At 38.1% G+C, this 20,849-nt stretch overlaps 3 protein-coding genes across 3 annotated transcripts; 1 reads left to right on the forward strand and 2 right to left on the reverse strand.

Annotated features, from left to right (window-relative positions):
- Positions 1-249: 249 nt before the first annotated feature.
- Positions 250-4,265, reverse strand: LOC141780529 (C-reactive protein-like). Its single transcript, XM_074655796.1, has 4 exons — positions 4,188-4,265; positions 3,991-4,051; positions 2,303-2,510; positions 250-804 (listed from the first exon to the last, which is right to left on the reverse strand). Exons 2-4 carry the CDS (start codon positions 4,034-4,036, stop codon positions 399-401), a joined length of 660 nt encoding a protein of 219 aa, XP_074511897.1. The 5' UTR covers positions 4,037-4,051; positions 4,188-4,265; the 3' UTR covers positions 250-398.
- A 3,046-nt stretch (positions 4,266-7,311) lies between these two features.
- Positions 7,312-9,077, reverse strand: LOC141781536 (C-reactive protein-like). Its single transcript, XM_074657357.1, has 2 exons — positions 9,010-9,077; positions 7,312-7,523 (listed from the first exon to the last, which is right to left on the reverse strand). The coding sequence occupies exons 1-2, from the start codon at positions 9,053-9,055 to the stop codon at positions 7,312-7,314; spliced, it is 258 nt and encodes an 85-aa protein (XP_074513458.1). The 5' UTR covers positions 9,056-9,077.
- Positions 9,078-11,642: 2,565 nt separating this feature from the next.
- tsen54 (TSEN54 tRNA splicing endonuclease subunit) lies at positions 11,643-18,847 on the forward strand. Its single transcript, XM_074655797.1, has 12 exons — positions 11,643-11,795; positions 13,972-14,130; positions 14,964-15,027; positions 15,525-15,608; positions 15,716-15,814; positions 15,896-15,948; positions 16,225-16,344; positions 16,666-17,131; positions 17,238-17,373; positions 17,462-17,522; positions 17,945-18,058; positions 18,584-18,847. Exons 1-12 carry the CDS (start codon positions 11,740-11,742, stop codon positions 18,732-18,734), a joined length of 1,563 nt encoding a protein of 520 aa, XP_074511898.1. The 5' UTR covers positions 11,643-11,739; the 3' UTR covers positions 18,735-18,847.
- The last annotated feature ends 2,002 nt before the right edge of the window (positions 18,848-20,849 follow it).

A 20,849-nucleotide genomic window follows, 5' to 3' on the forward strand; every position in this document is an offset into this window, starting at 1 on the left:
TTTGCCTGGTAGTTCAGTCTTGTCTTTTATAGATTTCAATATAGTTTTTAAGGCTAATGTTAAATCTACTGATGTCATACTATAAAAAAGGTCGAAAATCAGTGCAATGTATACATCATTAATGTCACCTAATTTATACAAAATCTGAGCTAAAAATGATCAAGTGCAACACATGGACGCATGGAAATAAAATATATATTGAGTGAGTAATAATAATGTAATATATTCCATCACAACAGGTGTTGTCATATGTTTTTTATTGGACTGAGGAGAATAAAAGTGTGATCAACACTTCATCATCTTCATGTACTGAATGACATACAGGCGTAATGTGGATGGAGCTCTATGTTGTTGACATGATGACATTGCCTTTATTATTCCAGCATGTCCTGTGAGCATTACAGCTCAATATTAACAACCTCCACCTCCCCGTTAATCTTAAACTCTGTGGTTTCCCAGTCGAAGACGTTTCCTCTTGGCACTCTCTTCCCGGAGAACATGTCTTGGATCGTGCTGTCTGAGAGGACAGAGTCCCACAGATTAACATCATTGATCTCCCCAACAAAACTCTGTTTGGCGTCAAAATCACCCAAGTAAACATCCGGGTCCTGTCCGATGATGACCTTGCCTCCGGGGCGGACCGTGTGACCCTTCTTGTAGATTTTGGTCAAGCTTTTCCTCCCATCCATGAAGAGGGCGGCCGCACCTGAACTGGATTCCCAGGTGACACACAGGTGTGTCTGCAGGGCGCCGAGCTGAGGGACTTGGAACATAACACCCCCTCCCGACAGGTAGAAGGCCAATCTAAACACACATTAATATATATATAAATTATATATCATAATTCATTAGAGTTCACAGGGTTTAACAATGCAACAGAGGACATATGGAGTCTGGTAGGTGTCAGTGAAATCAGTTTAACACTTATTTATTGTAAATTTAATGACCTTGATTGTGTCATAATGTAAGATTCTAAATATAATACATGTCATTATTATTGGAGCAGTATTATTATGAGTATCAGTTGTTGTGTACATCTCTTTTTTCAGTTTTTATAAACATTTTATTTTACTGAGCTTAACTACTGAAATAAAGCAGTAGCAGTAGATTTGTTTGTAGTAGTTGTAGCAGTAGTAGTTGTAGTATTGTGAGCAGAAGTAGCCTATTGTTTGTAGTAGTATCAGCACTTGTTGTAGTAGTGTTGCTCGTAGTTGCTGTAGTAGCAAAAGTATTGTTAGCATCAGTAGTAGTAGAATGAGTCATGTTAGTAGTAGTAGTGTCTGTTGAAATAATTGTAGTGTAATATAGTGTTGTAGTAGTAGTATCATGTGTATTAGTAGTGTTGCTTATAGTAGTTGTGGTAGCAGACGTATTGTTAGTATCAGTAGTAGAAGGTTAGTAGTACTTGTAGTTGTGGTCGTGTTTGTAGAAGTACTTGTAGTACAGTGTTGTAGTAGTAGTATTGTTTGTAGTAACTGTAGTAGCAGAAGTATTGTTAGTAGCAGAATGAGTCTTGTTAGTAGTAGTAGTGATAGTGTTTGTAGAAGTACTTGTGGTGTAGTGTTGTAGTAGTATTATTGTTAGCAGAAGTAGTCTATTGTTTTTAGTAGTATTACCAGCAACTAATAGTGTTGTTTGTATTTGCTGTAGTAGCAGAAGTATTGTTAGTAGCAGTAATAGTAGAAGTATTGTTAGTAGTAGTAATTGAAGTGTAGTGTAGTGTTGTAGTAGTATTGTTAGTTGTTGTAGCGCATTCATAGCAGTAGTGTTTTTAATAGTATTAGTCGAATTGTTATTTGTGGTAGTACTAGTATTGTTGGTAGTAGTAGCCTATTGTTTGTAGTAGCATTAGTGTTAGTAATATTGTAAGTGGTAGTAGTACTTGTTATAGTTAGTTGTTTGTAGTAGAAGTAGTAGTATTGTTGGTAGTAGAAGCATTTTTAGCAGCAGTAGTGGTAGTCATAAGAGTATTGGTATTAGAAGAAGTACAGTTAGTAGTATTAGTAGCAGTTGTAGAAGTATTGTTGTAGTAATGGTTGTTAGTGAGAGTAGGAGTATTGTTTGTTGTAGTAGTGGTAGTATTGTTAGTAAAAGTAGAAGTAGTAGTGTTTGTAGTAATAGTAGCAGTCGTAGTACTGTTGGTGAGAGTAGAAGGAGTAGTGTTAATAGTAGTAGTTGTAGCAGTCATACTAGTATTGTAGCAGTAATGGTATTGATGTTAGTGAGAGTAGAATGAGTACTATTAGTAGTAGTAGTAGTGGTAGTAGTATTGTAGCAGTAATGAGTAATGAGTTGTGTCTACCTGCCGTCCAGCTCACGCCACACATTCAGCTCGTCAAAGTCTGCGGTCCGGTAGGCAAACAGGATGACCTCACGCTCTCCGCTGAGCTCCGTGGCCACGCGCATGCACAGAGTGAAGGCATTCATGTTGAGGGGCTTCTGGGGGACCATCTCCACATAACTGGTCGCCGTCTCAGAGGGGAACACCATGGTCTTAATGGTCACCCCCCCTGAGAGACCAGAGACAACAAAAACATCTGGATGACTCAAGATATTTGAGCTGGGCTTTGGAGTTACTGTACAAAATAATATATGAGTGATATAATATGTATACTTTTAGTCTACTATTTGTCTTGTTAGGATGTTTTTCTTATGTTTTTGTATTCCTCGAGGGAAACAAACACAATTAAAGTTCACTTTTCTACATATCTTTATTGTCTGCACTTGTCAATGTGCTACTAAATTCTCCTTATTGCACGATTTCTCCAATGCACCTCGTCTACCAGCAGCAGAATTTGTTTCTTGCCACAGTTTAGATATCTCTTTACTTCCATTTCAGCCAATTTACTATTATTTCATCCCTATTTATATATTTATACATTATGAATATATTAGATTTTTGTTAATTTTGCATGTTAATTGCATCAACAGATTTATTTCCCTTCTCTGTCTACATTATATTTACAGGTAATGTGTTTTATTTACATTCATGTCTGTTTGACATATTTATTAAAGGGAGTCTCGGGTGCTGCACTGCATTCATTGCATTCTACACATTTAAAGGAACAGGATGTAACATTTCGGGGGATCTTTTAGCAGAAATGTAATATAATATTCATAACTATGTTTTGATTAGTGTATAATCACCTGAAACTAAGCATCTTTGTGTTTTCGTTACCTTAGAATGAGCCCTTCATATCTACATAGGGAGCGGGTCCTCTTCACGGAGTTCGCCATGTTTCAGTAGTAAGTCACGTTTTTACACTACCTGAAATTTGTCTGATTTCCTAAAGTAGTGTTATTATGGTAAGGATGACCTCTGAGCGAGGTGAACGGCGTTACCAGAGTCTTGCCTTCGGCGGCTCACGTTACCACAGGCTTGGAAAGGGAGGAGTAAGTGGAGAGGTACTCAGTTGGTTGTAATCTGTGACCAAACCACTAATTATCGCCAAATCCTGCACACTGTACCTTGCACACAAATTACTATAAGTCATAGACAGGGATGTTGGGGTGTTTAAAGGCACCTAAAGCCAAATTTTAGGGTTGAAGGCAAAACATCTTTCATTATCAATTTATCTACCAATTATTTTCTTGATTAAAAAATAGTTTTGTCTAGAAGAAGTGCCTATTACAAGTTTCCAGACCTCAAAGTGATGTCTTAAAATATCTTGTTTTGTCCGACCAAATGTCCCAAACCCAAAGACATTCAGTTTACTATCATAGAAGACAGTAAAACAGAATATAATCACATTTCAGGAGCTTGAAAAAGAGATATTTTTTAACCTTTCTTTTTTTTTAAAAATGACTTACACAATTAATCAGCTGTAAAAACTAGTTATTTTCTGCCCATCCGCTCACCGATTAATTAACTAATCATTTCTAGTTAGATTTGCAGACCAATGCCCTTAATTTAAAAAAATATATATATTAAATTATACTTTTATACATGCATAGATATGCACATAAAGACACAAAGGAAAGGTTTATTACCGGCCAACACCACAGAGACGAGGATCAGGGCGGCTGAAAGTTTCATCTTGTCTGAGCAAACCTGCAGAAAAGGAGACAATTTACTCTTTAACTCATTCCACACATCGTGCAAAATTGAAGTTAAATGCACAGTTAGTAGTTTATGTGTAGAAAAGGTTATATAAAGATATAAAAATACAAGGAAGCCGTATACATACTGTGCAGCTGTGAAGGTCCTGCTGCAGACAATGTGAGTATGGGGACTTTTATACTGTCATCATTATGTTATGTAATGGCTTGAGATGAGATGGATGTGACCGTTTGGACAAGATTCAATCCTATCGGTGTTCAGATGGACTGAACTTAAGACAAATAAAACACAAGTATACAAAGTCCAGGTACTGTGTTGTGAAATGGGCTTCTCTGGATGTTTTCTCATAACAAGCAGCTGAACCAGGTTGAGGACAGCAAACTCCAGAGGGGAGTTCACTGGTTAACATGCAACCTCTTAGAAGGGATTCATACAGACATACTTTGAACACTGATTTACCACCAGACCATTGTTTCATATCATAGGAGCAATCCCTGATTGCGCTATGGACAAGAGGAAGGTCTACAATTTCCTTTTATTGGTGGCAAAAAAATGATAACTTTATCTTGGCTCAAACCACATACATACAGTGCCTTCAGAAAGTATTCAGACCCCTCCACTTTTTTCACATTTCGTTATGTTGCAGACTTATGCTAAAATCGATAAAATTACTTTTTTCCCTCATCAATCTACACTCAATACACCACAATGACAAAGTGGAAACAGAATTTTAGAAATTTTTGCAAATTTATTAAAAAGGAAAAACTGAAATATCACATTTACTTAAGTATTCAGACCCTTTACTCAGTACTGAGTTGAAGCCCCTTTGGCAGCGATTACAGCATTGAGTCTTCTTGGGTATGACGCGACGAGCTTTGCACACCTGGATTTGGGGAGTTTCTGCCATTCTTCTCTGCAGATCCTCTCAAGCTCTGTCAGGTTGGATGGGGACCATCGGTGGACAGACATTTTCAGGTCTCTCCAGAGATGTTCGATTGGGTTCAAGTCATGGCTCTGGCTGGGCCACTCTAGGACATTCACAGAGTTGTCCCTAAGCCACTCCTGTGTTATCTTGGCTGTGTGCTTAGGGTCATTGTCCTGTTGGAAGGTGAACCTTTGGCCCAGTCTGAGGTCCTTCGACCTCATGGCTTGGTTTTTGCTCTGATATGCACCGTCAGCTGTGAGACCTTATACAGACAGGTGTGTGCCTTTCCAAATAATGTCCAATCAATTGAATTTACCACAGGTGGACTCCAGTCAAGGTGGAGAAACATCTCAAAGATGATCGAGGGAAATGGGAGGCTACTGAGCTAAATTTCAAGCGTCATAGCAAAGGGTCTGAATACTTATGTCAATGTGATATTTCAGTTTTTCCTTTTTAATAAATTTACAAAAATTTCTAAAATTCTGTTTCCACTTTGTCATTGTGGTGTATTGAGTGTAGATTGATGAGGGAAAAAAAGTAATTTTATCAATTTTAGCATAAGGCTGCAACATAACAAAATGTGAAAAAGGTGAAGGGGTCTGAATACTTTCTGAAGGCACTGTACATTCATGAAACATATACTACTATTTAGTGAGACATTTGGTGCCATGATTGTAATTTTGACAGAGAAAATACATCAGAAATATTACTGCTTTCTTCCATGAACTGCAGCACCGATGCAACTGGATTTCCTCTGATTTCGGAGTTTGCTGATATTAAAATATTTTACACTGTCGGAGAAAAGCAGAGCGGTGCTTCGTAGAGGAGAAAGGCCGGGCTTACTTCAGTAAATCGGTTCTATTTAAGTGGGCTTTAAATGAATTACATATTATCCTCACTGTGCAGAGAACACAAATTTAAAGTATATAAAGTGCTTTCTCAGATCAAGAGCTGCTTCTCAAGGTGGACCCATGGACCCATGGAAATAAAATATATATTGAGTGAGTAATAATAATGTAATATATTCCATCACAACAGGTGTTGTCATATGTTTTTTATTGGACTGAGGAGAATATTACAGTGTGACCTTAATAAGAGGTAAGAAATTAGTTTATTACATTAGTACACCTGCATTCGTAGTAGTAGTACCTGCATTCGTAGTAGTAGTATCAGCACTTGTTGTAGTAGTGTTGCTCGTAGTTGCTGTAGTAGCAAAAGTATTGTTAGTATCAGTAGTAGTAGAATGAGTCATGTTAGTAGTAGTAGTGTCTGTTGAAATACTTGTAGTGTAATATAGTGTTGTAGTAGTAGTATTGTTAGTTGTTGTAGCCTATTGTTCGTAGTAGTAGTATCATATGTGTATTAGTAGTGTTGCTTATAGTAGTTGTGGTAGCAGAAGTATTGTTAGTATCAGTAGTAGAAGGTTAGTAGTACTTGTAGTTGTGGTCGTGTTTGTAGAAGTACTTGTAGTACAGTGTTGTAGTAGTAGTATTGTTTGTAGTAACTGTAGTAGCAGACGTATTGTTAGTAGCAGAATGAGTCTTGTTAGTAGTAGTAGTGATAGTGTTTGTAGAAGTACTTGTGGTGTAGTGTTGTAGTAGTATTATTGTTAGCAGAAGTAGTCTATTGTTTTTAGTAGTATTACCAGCAACTGTAATAGTGTTGTTTGTATTTGCTGTAGTAGCAGAAGTATTGTTAGTAGCAGTAATAGTAGAAGTATTGTTAGTAGTAGTAATTGAAGTGTAGTGTAGTGTTGTAGTAGTATTGTTAGTTGTTGTAGCACATTCATAGCAGTAGTGTTTTTAATAGTATTAGTCGAATTGTTATTAGTGGTAGTAGTAGTATTGTTGGTAGTAGTAGCCTATTGTTTGTAGTAGCATTAGTGTTAGTAATATTGTAAGTGGTAGTAGTACTTGTTATAGTTAGTTGTTTGTAGTAGAAGTAGTAGTATTGTTGGTAGTAGAAGCATTTTTAGCGGCAGTAGTGGTAGTCATAAGAGTATTGGTATTAGAAGAAGTACAGTTAGTAGTATTAGTAGCAGTTGTAGAAGTATTGTTGTAGTAATGGTTGTTAGTGAGAGTAGGAGTATTGTTTGTTGTAGTAGTGGTAGTATTGTTAGTAAAAGTAGAAGTAGTAGTGTTTGTAGTAATAGTAGCAGTCGTAGTACTGTTGGTGAGAGTAGAAGGAGTAGTGTTAATAGTAGTAGTTGTAGCAGTCATACTAGTATTGTAGCAGTAATGGTATTGATGTTAGTGAGAGTAGAATGAGTACTATTAGTAGTAGTAGTGGTAGTAGTATTGTAGCAGTAATGAGTAATGAGTTGTGTCTACCTGCCGTCCAGCTCACGCCACACATTCAGCTCGTCAAAGTCTGCGGTCCGGTAGGCAAACAGGATGACCTCACGCTCTCCGCTGAGCTCCGTGGCCACGCGCATGCACAGAGTGAAGGCATTCATGTTGAGGGGCTTCTGGGGGACCATCTCCACATAACTGGTCGGCGTCTCAGAGGGGAACACCATGGTCTTAATGGTCACCCCCCCTGAGAGACCAGAGACAACAAAAACATCTGGATGACTCAAGATATTTGAGCTGGGCTTTGGAGTTACTGTACAAAATAATATATGAGTGATATAATATGTATACTTTTAGTCTACTATTTGACTTGTTAGGATGTTTTTCTTATGTTTTTGTATTCCTCGAGGGAAACAAACACAATTAAAGTTCACTTTTCTACATATCTTTATTGTCTGCACTTGTCAATGTGCTACTAAATTCTCCTTATTGCACGATTTCTCCAATGCACCTCGTCTACCAGCAGCAGAATTTGTTTCTTGCCACAGTTTAGGTATCTCTTTACTTCCATTTCAGCCAATTTACTATTATTTCATCCCTATTTATATATTTATACATTATGAATATATTAGATTTTTGTTAATTTTGCATGTTAATTGCATCAACAGATTTATTTCCCTTCTCTGTCTACATTATATTTACAGGTAATGTGTTTTATTTACATTCATGTCTGTTTGACATATTTATTAAAGGGAGTCTCGGGTGCTGCACTGCATTCATTGCATTCTACACATTTAAAGGAACAGGATGTAACATTTCGGGGGATCTTTTAGCAGAAATGTAATATAATATTCATAACTATGTTTTGATTAGTGTATAATCACCTGAAACTAAGCATCTTTGTGTTTTCGTTACCTTAGAATGAGCCCTTCATATCTACATAGGGAGTGGGTCCTCTTCACGGAGTTCGCCATGTTTCAGTAGTATGTCATGTTTTTACATTACCTGAAATTTGTCTAATTTCCTAAAGTAGTGTTATTATGGTAAGGATGAACTCTGAGCGAGGAAAACGGCGTTACCACAGTTTTGCCCTCGGCGGCTCACGTTACCACAGGCTTGGAAAGGGAGGAGTAAGTGAAGGGGTACTCAGTTGGTTGTAATCTGCGACCACACCACTAAATATTGCCAAATCCTGCACACTGTACCTTTAATGTAGCACACAAATTACAATAAGTCATAGACAGGGATGTTGGGGTGTTTAAAGGCACCTAAAGCCAAATTTTAGGGTTGAAAGCAAAACATCTTTCATTATCAATTTATCTACCAATTATTTTCTTGATTAAAAAATAGTTTTGTCTAGAAGAAGTGCCTATTACAAGTTTCCAGACCTCAAAGTGATGTCTTAAAATATCTTGTTTTGTCCGACCAAATGTCCCAAACCCAAAGACATTCAGTTTACTATCATAGAAGACAGTAAAACAGAATATAATCACATTTCAGGAGCTTGAAAAGAGATATTTTTTAACCTTTTTTTTTTTTTTTTAAATGACTTAAACAATTAATCAGCTACAAAAACTAGTTATTTTCTGCCCATCCGCTCACCGATTAATTAACTAATCATTTCTAGTTAGATTTGCAGACCAATGCCCTTAATTTTAAAAATATATATATTAAATTATACTTTTATACATGCATAGATATGCACATAAAGACACAAAGGAAAGGTTTATTACCGGCCAACACCACAGAGACGAGGATCAGGGCGGCTGAAAGTTTCATTTTGTCTGAGCAAACCTGCAGAAAATGAGACAATTTACTCTTTAACTCATTCCACACATCGTGCAAAATTGAAGTTAAATGCACAGTTAGTAGTTTATGTGTAGAAAAGGTTATATAAAGATATAAAAATACAAGGAAGCTGTATACATACTGTGCAGCTGTGAAGGTCCTGCTGCAGACAATGTGAGTATGGGGGCTTTTATACTGTCATCATTATGTTATGTAATGGCTTGAGATGAGATGGATGTGACCGTTTGGACAAGATTACATCCTATCGCTGTTTAGATGGACTGAACTAAAGACAAATAAACACGTATACAAAGTCCAGGTACTGTATTGTGAAAGGGGCTTCTCTGGATGTTTTCTCATAACAAGCAGCTGAACCAGGTTGAGAAGAGCAAACTCCAGAGGGGAGTTCACATGCAACCTTTTAGAAGGGATTCATACAGACATACTTTGAACACTGATTTACCACCAGACCATTGTTTCATATCATAGGAGCAATCCCTGATTGCGCTATGGACAAGAGGAAGGTCTACAATTTCCTTTTATTGGTGGCAAAAAAATTATAACTTTATCTTGGCTAAAACCACATACATACATTCATGAAACATATACTACTATTTAGTGAGACATTTGGTGCCATGATTGTAATTTTGACAGAGAAAATACATCAGAAATATTACTGCTTTCTTCCATGAACTGCAGCACCGATGCAACTGGATTTCCTCTGATTCCGGAGTTTGCTGATATTAAAATATTTTACACTTTCGGAGAAAAGCAGAGCGGTGCTTCGTAGAGGAGAAAGGCCGGGCTTACTTCAGTAAATCGGTTCTATTTAAGTGGGCTTTAAATGAATTACATATTATCCTCACTGTGCAGAGAACACACATTTAAAGTATATAAAGTACTTTCTCAGATCAAGAGCTGCTTCTCAAGGTGGGGAAGCACTAACAATATTTAAATATTTATTTGATTTATTCACCCTGTAACTCTTGCAATACAATATTTGATTGTAGCACCTCGAGCATGATTAACAATCACAACAAAGTCAAAAGTGACAAAAAAAATCCTTCACTCAAACAAACAAAAAATCTATGCTGAAATTCCACAAAATGCATTTGGTAAAACAAATAAGTTGTATGTAAACATTTTTTATGGGAGACAAGTTTGGGGAAGCACATGCATTTATGTCAGAATAATTCATATTCATTCACTTTATACAAAAACAAGCCAGCACAAATAAGTATCTCATTATTGCTAGTCATCTAAAAAATGTTGATGCATTTTGGACATTTAAACCTGCATAAGGCAGTATATTTTTGGCATCATTGGGCAAAAATTCCATAATAACCTTTCAGCATATTGTAATTCAAGTGTTCTGAGAGAAAACTAGACTTCTGCACCTCCTCATGGCTCTGTTTTCAGGCTTTAAAAATCTAGCCCATGACGGGAGACTTTGACCAATCACAGGTCATTTCATTGAGAGAGCATTCCCATTGGCTGTGCTCCGCTCATGTGACCGGTACTTGGCGTTCCTTCAACAGATTTTACAATGGCGGCCGCGTCACAAACTTTCTCATTTTACAGCTAAATCGTAGACTACAAGATGATTCTGAAAACATTTGAGGCGAGAAATAGGCATTAACGTAACATAATATTGATTCATATTTGATCAGTGCTGCCTAGTTTGACCGTTTGGTCGGCGTTCGCTTGTGATTGACAGCCGGCTCTCATAGACGGCAGGCTTCAGATCTGCTCTTGCTGCTTGTTTTCCTCCGGTCTGTGAAATCTTGCAGATGCTGTTAGGAGCACCGGAGGACACCGGAGGACACCGGAGGACACCGGAGGACACAGAGGCATATCATTTTTTTCAGGTTACCTGTTTCATGTACTAGATAGATAGATAGATAGATAGATAGATAGATAGATAGATAGATAGATAGATAGATAGATAGATAGATAGATAGTAACTTTATTGATCCCGAGGGAAATTCAAGTTTCCAGCATCACAGTTCCATAATGCAAAACATGTTTGTAAAAAGGCAGTAAAAAAGTTAGTAGTGCAAAGTACAAAGCACAAAAAAATATACCAGATATAAAAATACAAGGAGATGAAGAAAACTGTTAAAACTGAATATAGTGCAGGGTAACAGCTGTGATACACAACTATTAAAAAAGTGAATATAGTGCAGAAGAGACTGTTAAAAGTGAGTATAGTGCAGGGTAACTCCAGTAGCTTAGTCTATGAAAGTGCACTGTGTCCATTATTATCTGTCCTGCAGACTGTGAATACTTATGTCAATGTGATATTTCAGTTTTTCCTTTTTAATAAATTTGCAAAAATTTCTAAAATTCTGTTTCCACTTTGTCATTGTGGTGTATTGCGTGTAGATTGACGAGGGAAAAAAGTAATCTTATTGATTTTAGCATAAGGCTGCAACATAACAAAATGTGAAAAAAGTGAAGGGGTCTGAATACTTTCTGAAGGCACTGTATATAGTGGTTGAATTCTAATTATTCCTGAAAACAATGTCAAAAATGTAAACAGCTCTTTGTGATTTACTGACCCCTGCTGCTAATGTTTATACCTACACTCAATCACTGAACCTGACGAGCGTTAGGACCCAGAGGAGACCTGCAGCAGCGTGGAGCTGCAGGCTGCAACCAACAGCAGCGGAAACATGGCGGACCACAACAAGACGGACAGCCAGCTGAAGTTCTACAGTGAGATATTAAGGTGTGTAGTTGTCTTTTATGGGAAATACTAGTAAACCTATCAACAGAGGGGCAATACATTACATATATATATTCTCGGTCAGTGTTTTTTTTTGTCATGTACTTCCTGCTTTGACTGTTGTCCTGTCACATGGTGGGACACAACATTACCTTCATGTGTTTTATGAATCATTATAGTTATTCTCAGTGCTGGAGGAAGTATTCAGCTCCTTTACTCCAGTAAAAGTACTAATACCACACTATAACATACTGTTACAAGTAGCTAACTTCCTGTATTTTGAATGTTAACATCATTTAGTCAGTTAGAGCCCAAAGTGACACCCTCACAATGTTTGTTTTGTGCAGCCAACAGTCCAAACCTCAACATCACTAACAATATATTAAAGTTATTTAAAGTAACGTTTGAGAAGCTGAAATGTTTGTCATTTCTGCATGAAAAAACACTAAAAAAAACCATCAAAATAGTTGCCAATTCATTTCCTATCAATCCACTAGTGGTTTTCAGCTGCACTTCTACATTCTTATGGGAACCATAACAACCAATCTCATCCTAATATGTGTTAATTGCCAGATTATAAATACAAGAAATAGCATTCACATGGTTTGTTGCATGCTCTACTGCCAGGAGCAGCACAGACTTTGAATTGTTTAATCTATTAAAAAGGACACAAGCAGAGAACATTCAATAAGAAGCAAATATATCTTTTTATTGAAGATGCAAAATATGTAATTATCTGCCATAAAAAGACTATCAAGGGAATTACATGTGCTTTTAAGTAGAGTTAGTGCATACAGCATTATGTGCATACAATGTATAATTCAATTTCATCCTAATATGTGTTAATTGCCAGATTATAAATACAGATAATAGCATTTACATGGTTTGTTGCATGCTCTACTGCCAGGACAACTCGGTGTTATATAACTTATGAAGTACAGCTGCATTTCCAGTGTAATCATGAGTCATATGTTTTTGACCCACTGCCACGAGATCTCGCCCAGACATGTTATATTCATTTAAAACAGTGGTGGAGTATTCAGATTATTTACTTCAGTAAAAGTACTAATACCACACTGTAAAATGTTGTTACAAGTAGCTAACTTCCTGTATTTTTAATGTTAACATTATTTAGTCAGTTAAAGCCCAAAGTGACACATTCACAATGTTTCTTTGTCTCCAGCCAACAGTCCAAACCTCAACATAATTAAAACATATACTAAAGTTATTTAAATGGTTATTTAAATTAGATTTAATCCATAATTAAAATAATCATAGTTGCAGCCCTACATCAAATTTGCTCCTGCTTAAACAATAATGAGTAATAATAATATATTAGATAAACTCACAGCAGACCTTTTTCTGCATGGAGTACTTTTGCTTTTGATACTTTAAGTACATTTTCCTGATGATACTTACATACTTGCACTTTTCAATACTTGTAACAACATTTTACAGTGTGGTATTAGTACTTTTACTCAAGTAAATATTCTGAATACTCCACCACTGTTTTTAAATGAATATAACATGTCTGGGCGAGTTTTCGTGGCAGTGAGTCACAAACATATGCCTCATGATGACACTGGAAATACACAATACTGTAATTATATGCAGCTGTACTTCATAAGTAATATAACACAGAGTTGTCCTGGCAGTAGAGCATGCAACAAACCATGTGAATGCTATTCTAGTCTTTTTTATGACAGATAATTACATATTTTGCATCTTCAATAAAGAAATATTTGCTTCTTATTTTGTTGCTTAAACCTAAAGTTTAGTAGGCCCCTAATGACCCACATCTATGGTGCCTATAATGACCGATAACAACTATTTAATGGCCTGATAACAGTTGAATCGGGATGATCAATTTGATCATTAATGCAGTTATAGAGATATTATGATTAGTTGTGTCTTTCTAGCCTAACAGCTACCGTTGTGCTAATGTAGCAGCCCCCCTGATCACTACTGCGTTGATTCTGGCTCCAAATGACGTAAAATCTCAAGAAGGCAGCTCCGGTATCCGTTATATTTTATATACAGTCTATGGGATGACCACCTCTGCATCGACTCTAATGTTTTTATCCAGACGTTTGAGTTTATATATTTCTATGTCTTGCCTTTAGTGATAAAAGCATCAGATGTCTGAAGCTGAACGTTGTTTTCTTTCTTTAAATTCCAGTCCCTCTGAGCTGTTTGCAGCCCGGTCCAGGAGTCACAAGATCCCCGTCAGAGGACAGAAGGACTTCTTCCCCAATGACTCAGACGAGCAAAGACAGCGGCTTGAGCAGAGTCTGAATGAGCACTGGAGCCTCGTATCAGAGGAGAGAGTGGAGAAACTGTAAGCAGGCGTAGCATCCATCCACACACATATCCCCAATGATAATTATTGATGTATGATCCATCCGCTTCTCTCTTCAAATCGATCCTTAGTGATACGTTCAAGGATGTTCTGCCATCTGAGATTCTGGCTTCTGCTGCCAGATTTTTAATCCAGTAAAATAAATGCAAAGCAGATGCTGAAGAGTAGGGCATCTTTAATTAATAATCAATCAGTATTTTTATATTAACTATCAGTAAAAAGAGTGCATGTAAGGTCAAAGGAGTTGCTTGTAGTGATGAGATGAGAGTGAATAGAGAATTATCATCAACTCTGCGGCTCTACAGAGCTTGTTTTTGCCTTTTTTTAGTTCCTAGATTTGGAATTTCGGAACGGGTTGGTTCAGTTTCGGCGCTCTCATCAAACCTGTTTCCAGCAGCAGCAGACAACTGCTTTCAGGGCACACAATCTCTCAATCAAACAGCAGACAGACAAAGTCAACCCCCTGAGACCTGCGACCAACTTTACTACCTTTCAGAGGCTGTAGCAGGTTACATTTTAGAGCTAGAGTGAATTATCATATGAAATTAGAAAACCTAAGGAATCAATTCTTGTTCGCTTGTCAGGAAGGAGCTAAAAGCTAAAGCTCCCCCTAAAAGCAAACTTTATAGGACGATAATATATCAGGACTGTGTGTCTGTTTTCTGCACCCTGGTGGCCAGAAAAACTCTTAACTTTTTTTGTATTTTATTATAGTATGCTTTGCCAATAAAGTAAAGTATATGTATTGAGATTGTGCTGCACCGATATGAGATATATATATATATATACTGCCTGTTTTTATTTTATTGTAGAGGAAACCTTGTGAAGGCCACATGGATTCCAGGCGAGCAGATCGTGGAGCTTCAGTCTCCAGCTGTGAGTACTGTATCACTAAACAAACAATACACACAGCCTGTGATGAGCTGATTTCTTCTGCACTTCCTCCTCTATCATTAGTTAAATTATTATACTGTGTCTTACACAGTATAATAATTGTGAATTTACAAAATTTGGGGGCACTATTAGTGCATAAAGTTGCTGTTTTTAAGGCTTCAACTAATGATTATTTTCATTATCTGGAATCATTTGGTGTCAGAAAATAGAGAAAATTGTCCATCCCAGTTTGTCAAAGTCCAAGGTGATGTCTTTAAATATCTTGTTTTGTCCAAAACCAAAAGATATTCAGTTTAATATGATATAAAAAAAGAAGAAAGCATGAAATCTCCATATTTGAGGCTGAAAACAGCAATTTGTGCTACTTTTGCACGAAAAATTACTCCAACAATTAATCCAGATTTCTTGGGACATTTTGCCCTATGCCCCCCTTCATTTCTGACACTGGTCTTAAAACACTTGTTTTTGTTTTTACATAGGGAAAGTTTTGGCAGACGATGGGCTTTTCTGCCAACGGCAAGCAGGTTCTCCTCCCTGAAGAGGCTCTCTACCTGATGGAGTGTGTGAGTGGATTTACACATCGTTTTCTGTGTTATTCAGTAATATTTATATAGTACTTGTGATCTGTAATATACCGATTGATGACGTCTGTGAGTGGTTGTGTGGACAGGGAAACGTGCAGGTGTTTTACCGGGACCTGCCGCTGTCCATCCAGGACGGGTACGAGAAGTTTCTGTCCTCGAGCACAGTGAGCCTCCAGCAATATCAGGTACAAGTTAACGTCTTAACAGATATTCTGAAGGAGGACAGCACTGCTCAACTGGTCTAACGACTCTTTTTCATCACAAAGGTGTTCGGGCATTTGAAGAGGCTTGGCTATGTGGTGCACAGGTTTGATCCCAGGTAATCTTAACGCCCTATTCAGACTGGATTAGAAATTAAGTCGGGCTTTGAAACATAGGATAATATGTCGGTTGGTCTACCACTTTAGTGCAGACAGAAATGACTCAGTCCATTATCTATACCCACATTTAAAGCCTCTTTTTAAGACATGCGCTTCATTACGTAGCGTGGAGAAATCCTGTCCAACTGGATCTTTAGTGTCTCAGTATTTTGTTTGCTGTGAATGTCCAGGATTCGACATCAGCATAATATATATGTGTGTTTGGCTTCTTACAGTTCGGAGCCATCGTCCTATGAGAGGCAGCTGAACCTGCCGCAGTCACGTGACAGAGCGGGGAAACAACTGAAGAGGAAGCGCAGCGCCAGCCCTACTCCCACCCCCACCACAACATCCAGGTAAAGACAGGCATGTTTTAGGTAATCCAGTAAAAAGGGAATTACAATAGTCTAAACGGCGAGTGAATGAACATTTCAGAACCTTTCTGAGTTAAGAAAAGGCAATATTTCTAGAAGGAAAACATTATGTTTTAATGACCTTGTCAAAATGAGAATTACAGTTTAAATCAGTCTAAAATCACTCCCAAGTTAGTGATGTGTGTTTAAATCTGTTTGCTAACGCCACCAGGTTTTCTCTTGCTGCTTTGGGTCCTATTAAAAGAATATCTAAAGAAAAACAGTTTTTACCCATCCATCACACAATGTTTGCTCTTGCTGTAGTCACACTGAAGCACAAGAAGAATCCACAACTGACAGAATGGAGGAGGATGTATGCAGCCATGAAGGTGAGGATGATAAAAAACTTGCTGAGTCACACCTGGTGATGTCTCCAGAGACTTCAGGGACCCAGACTCCCACTGCAGGTTCAGCAGAGGAAGGGAAGGGCAGGAGCTGGTGGATGACGGATGTTCCCGGGGACCTACCAGATCACCAGCCCGCCTCTGGTACCTCACGCTGGGACTTCAGCTCCATCCCTTTCCCTGACCTGGGCTCCAGGGAGCGCCTCTCCAGCTGCCTGGCCTCTCCAGACCCCTCTCTGCTCCCAGGGGCTTTTGCTGCTGGAGTCTGTGACGTTGCTCCCTGGAGGCAGAGAATAAACGTGAGGGAGGTGAAGATGTCCTCAAAGGAGCAGAACAGGGAAGACGACAAGCGGAAGCGCCGGAGGGACGTCAACAAGGACAGAGAGGTTTGTAGCATATGTTGTGTTGTTGGAAATATGACCTGGGAAATCAATCTTGTTTTTATTTTCAAGTATAAAAGGGACACATTATCACATTGTGGGTTGCTTCAAGGTTCGGCGGTGCAGAAATTGGACGGAGTATCGTAAGCTCCTGGCAAGGCGGCAGGCGAGGGGTAAAGGCCGACCAGCTCACCTGTGGAACAGGGAAGTCAATCCTTTACATGACCCGAGACATCTAATCCCCACTGGTGAGATTATATATATAGTTTATGGATTTTAATCTACATCGATAAATTGAGTCGGATTCAAGTCAGTGATATTTGTTTTTTATTCCAGGGGAGCTGCTGGATAAAATCAGTGTGACTAAATCTACACATTTACTCGAGGGAGCGTCCAGGTATCACTTGTTTCTATTTCCTGTTATTACACTGTTATTACAGTTGATTTCCGGTTTTGTCAGTCCGCTGTATGAGCTTAAACCATTTAGATTTTATGCAAACCGACTGAACCAGCATTTGTCATTATGTCAAATTAAAAAGTAGCCTACATCAGCAACCTGTGCCGATGGCATCACAGCGCTAAATCCGCTAACTCCGAGTTGCCTGTGAAAGAAAAAGAGTTTATGTAGACTGAGTTCGTGTTGCTGTTATCGAAATGTATGATCTTTGATTTACAAACACACAAAGAGTCTGAGACAAAAGAGCGAGATGCTGCTGCTCTGGTGTTTGTCGCCTGTCTCGTTGCACAGTGAGGTTGATGTATTGTACTGTGATGGAGAGTGCGTCATTCAGGGGACAACCTTGTGCTTTGTCCGTTCAGGTTAAGAGGCTCTGATGAGTCGAGGATGTGTTTCAATATTTACCAACCGGATGCGGTGGCTGACTTCAAGAAGAGCCACCCGGGGAAACCTTACTCCCGGATGTGTGTGTGCAGGTAAGCAATTACTCACAAACTGCCTGCGGGTGTGTTTACTCAAGATTGGCTTACAGGAAACAACAGACTCAAATTAAATAAATATCACAGTGGTTGAAGATGAATGGCAATCTTTTTTTTTTATTTTTGATTAATCATTTGGTCTGTAAAATGTCAGAAATGCTCATCACAACTTCCCAGAATGCAATGTGACGTCTTTCAGATTGCTTGTTTTGTCTGACCAACGCTTCAAAAAATAAAATTCACAATGATGTAAAACAGAAAAAAAGCAGCACATTTGAGAAGCTGCAACCTGGAAACAACTAGTTCTACGACAATCTGCGACTTTCTTGACTTGCAAAATTATCTTTTAAATTGACAAACATCATATGTGTGATTCATGGCACAATTAAAACGGGATCAAAAAAATATTCGTCTCTTGCTGTTTACTACTGTTCATATTTTCATACTACTTCTCTACTTGTTACAGATTGTGGCTTGGATTTGGATAATGTGTAATTTGATTCTCTCCCTGTTATGTCTCAGTTTCGATGCCCCCGTGCCGGACCTGCGTGTCATGAAGATGCTGGCCTTCCAGAGCGGAGACATCCCGGTGGTCTTTGCTGTGGTGGACCACGGAGACATCTCCTTCTACACCTTCAAGGGCTTCCAGCTGCCCACTGATGTGTTCCCCTGAGACCTCACTGCTCTTTAACGTCACTGTAAAACATACACCAACACGTAACTAGGACTTTTAAATTCATCAGTTGGGTTGGCTGGATATACAAAAATAAAAAATATAACCAACTGTTGAATTACAACCAGTGATTTACAATGGGAGGGTGGTTTTAGTGCCAACGTTTCTATCTGCCACTTTGTCCTTTTTGATACGACCTCTTAGCATTTTTTACTTCTACACATAAGGGCTTTATCAGTTTTCAGGCTTTAGTGCTGTCAGAAAGTTAAGATATATTCCCTATTAATTTCTGGGACTAACAGACCTTCAGAGTGACAAACTATTAATCTGACCAGACTTGTTACTGTTTATTTTCTGCAGCAACAACAAGATAGATCGAGTACTTTATTCATAGTTGGAATAAATTGTTTCTACAACACCGATAAACAAGAAAATACACTAACAATAACCACAAACCGGGTGCCTCTAGAGTGGTGCCATTTGAGGATAGTATTTGTTAGATGTTTCTGTGTGCATTAGAGAAAGGAGGTAATTTAGAGCAAAAAAATACAGTGTCATTTTTAGTGATACTATATTTTTTCATTTAAAGACTCCCGGATTCATTTACATCCACAGACTTTGACGTTTAAAGCAGCGACCGTAAGATGGGAGAACAATGTTGGGAGTTGAGCGCACTATAATAAAACTAAAATGTGTAACATTAAATCACATTCAGGGACATTTCTTGGGACAGGTTCAAACCCTGAGGAAAACAGAAGATTTTTTTTTTTGCTTTTTAGGGGGTAAAATATGGTGAAAGTATAAACTGTTTGTATTCTGAAGTTACTGTGTCTTCATGCTTCATTGCACTGGTTCCTGACCCCCACTCGGGGTCGCCAAAACTTCACGAGAGGTTGTGAGGCTGTCTTTGATTTTAAATGGTATAAAACAACTTTAAAAAAATATACAGTTGGTTTATCTCTCAGCATGTCATTCATTTCTGTAAAGAAAACTCAATTTTGTTTTTAAAGTTTGGATTGTTGTTTAAGATACAAACAGAATAAGGGCGATAACGGTGAAGACCTGAACACAAGCTGTATTCACAGAGCCTTCCCTCTCTGCTAAACAGACTCGTCCTGCATTAGAAAAGTACGCAGTTAAAACAACCAAAGAGCTGACAGAACAATGGCCAAGCATCAGGGAGAAGAAAAAACTGAATTTGTCAAAATGAAGCTTATTAAGTATGAATGATTGTTAAAAATACATAATACAGACAAAGGATTGTATTAAAAGTTCCTAATTAGAATTACTGCCTTGTGGTTGTATGCCTTCGCCAACCAATCTGTCCAAAATGTCATCACTTCACCATTTCATCATTACCATTTGTGTGAAATTGTCATTAATGTATGAATTCTGCGTTATGGCCAACAACGTGTTTTGGGAGGTCACAGTGACCTTTGACCACCAAATTCCGACTAATTCTAAGTTCGCCCTTGAGTCCAAGTGGACGTTTGAGCCAAATTTGAAGAAATTCACTCAAGGCGTTCCTGAGATATCGCTTTCACGAGAATGTGACGAACGTAGAGTCATTGTGAATTTAATTTTTTGAAGCGTTGGTCAGACAAAACAAGCAATCTGAAAGACGTCACATTGCATTCGCCGGCGCAGAGGCATAAAATTACAGGAAAACTGATGCAATATTCAAAATAATCTCAAAATTCATCTAAATCGCTTGCTTTACACAAACTTCCCGCAGTTATTGCGTTCACTATTTGGGTTAGGTCTACGGTTTATCAGTTGTTCTGTACTGCAATTGTCATGCATTGAATATAATATGAAATATCCATAAAATCTCACTTAGTCAGTGATGATAGAAAAGGGGTTCATAAAGGAAAAAGGTCGGGAACCACTGATTTCAACATATTGAAATGTGCAGCTCAGGTATTGCTTTTCACTTCTTTCTGTATGCAAGTTATTTTTTATATTTTCTAATTAAAAACCTGAGAAACATTGCTAGTCACATGCCTGATTTGTTTTTCTGGACCGCAGGTGTTCTAAGCATCGATGTACACACTGAAACCCATTCCCACTCCCACCTGATGTCACTGAGATCTCCTCATGTTGACTTTTTGCTTC

The sequence above is a fragment of the Sebastes fasciatus genome, chromosome 13 (genome assembly GCF_043250625.1).
Source record: "Sebastes fasciatus isolate fSebFas1 chromosome 13, fSebFas1.pri, whole genome shotgun sequence".
Classification (NCBI taxonomy): Eukaryota; Metazoa; Chordata; class Actinopteri; order Perciformes; family Sebastidae; genus Sebastes; species Sebastes fasciatus.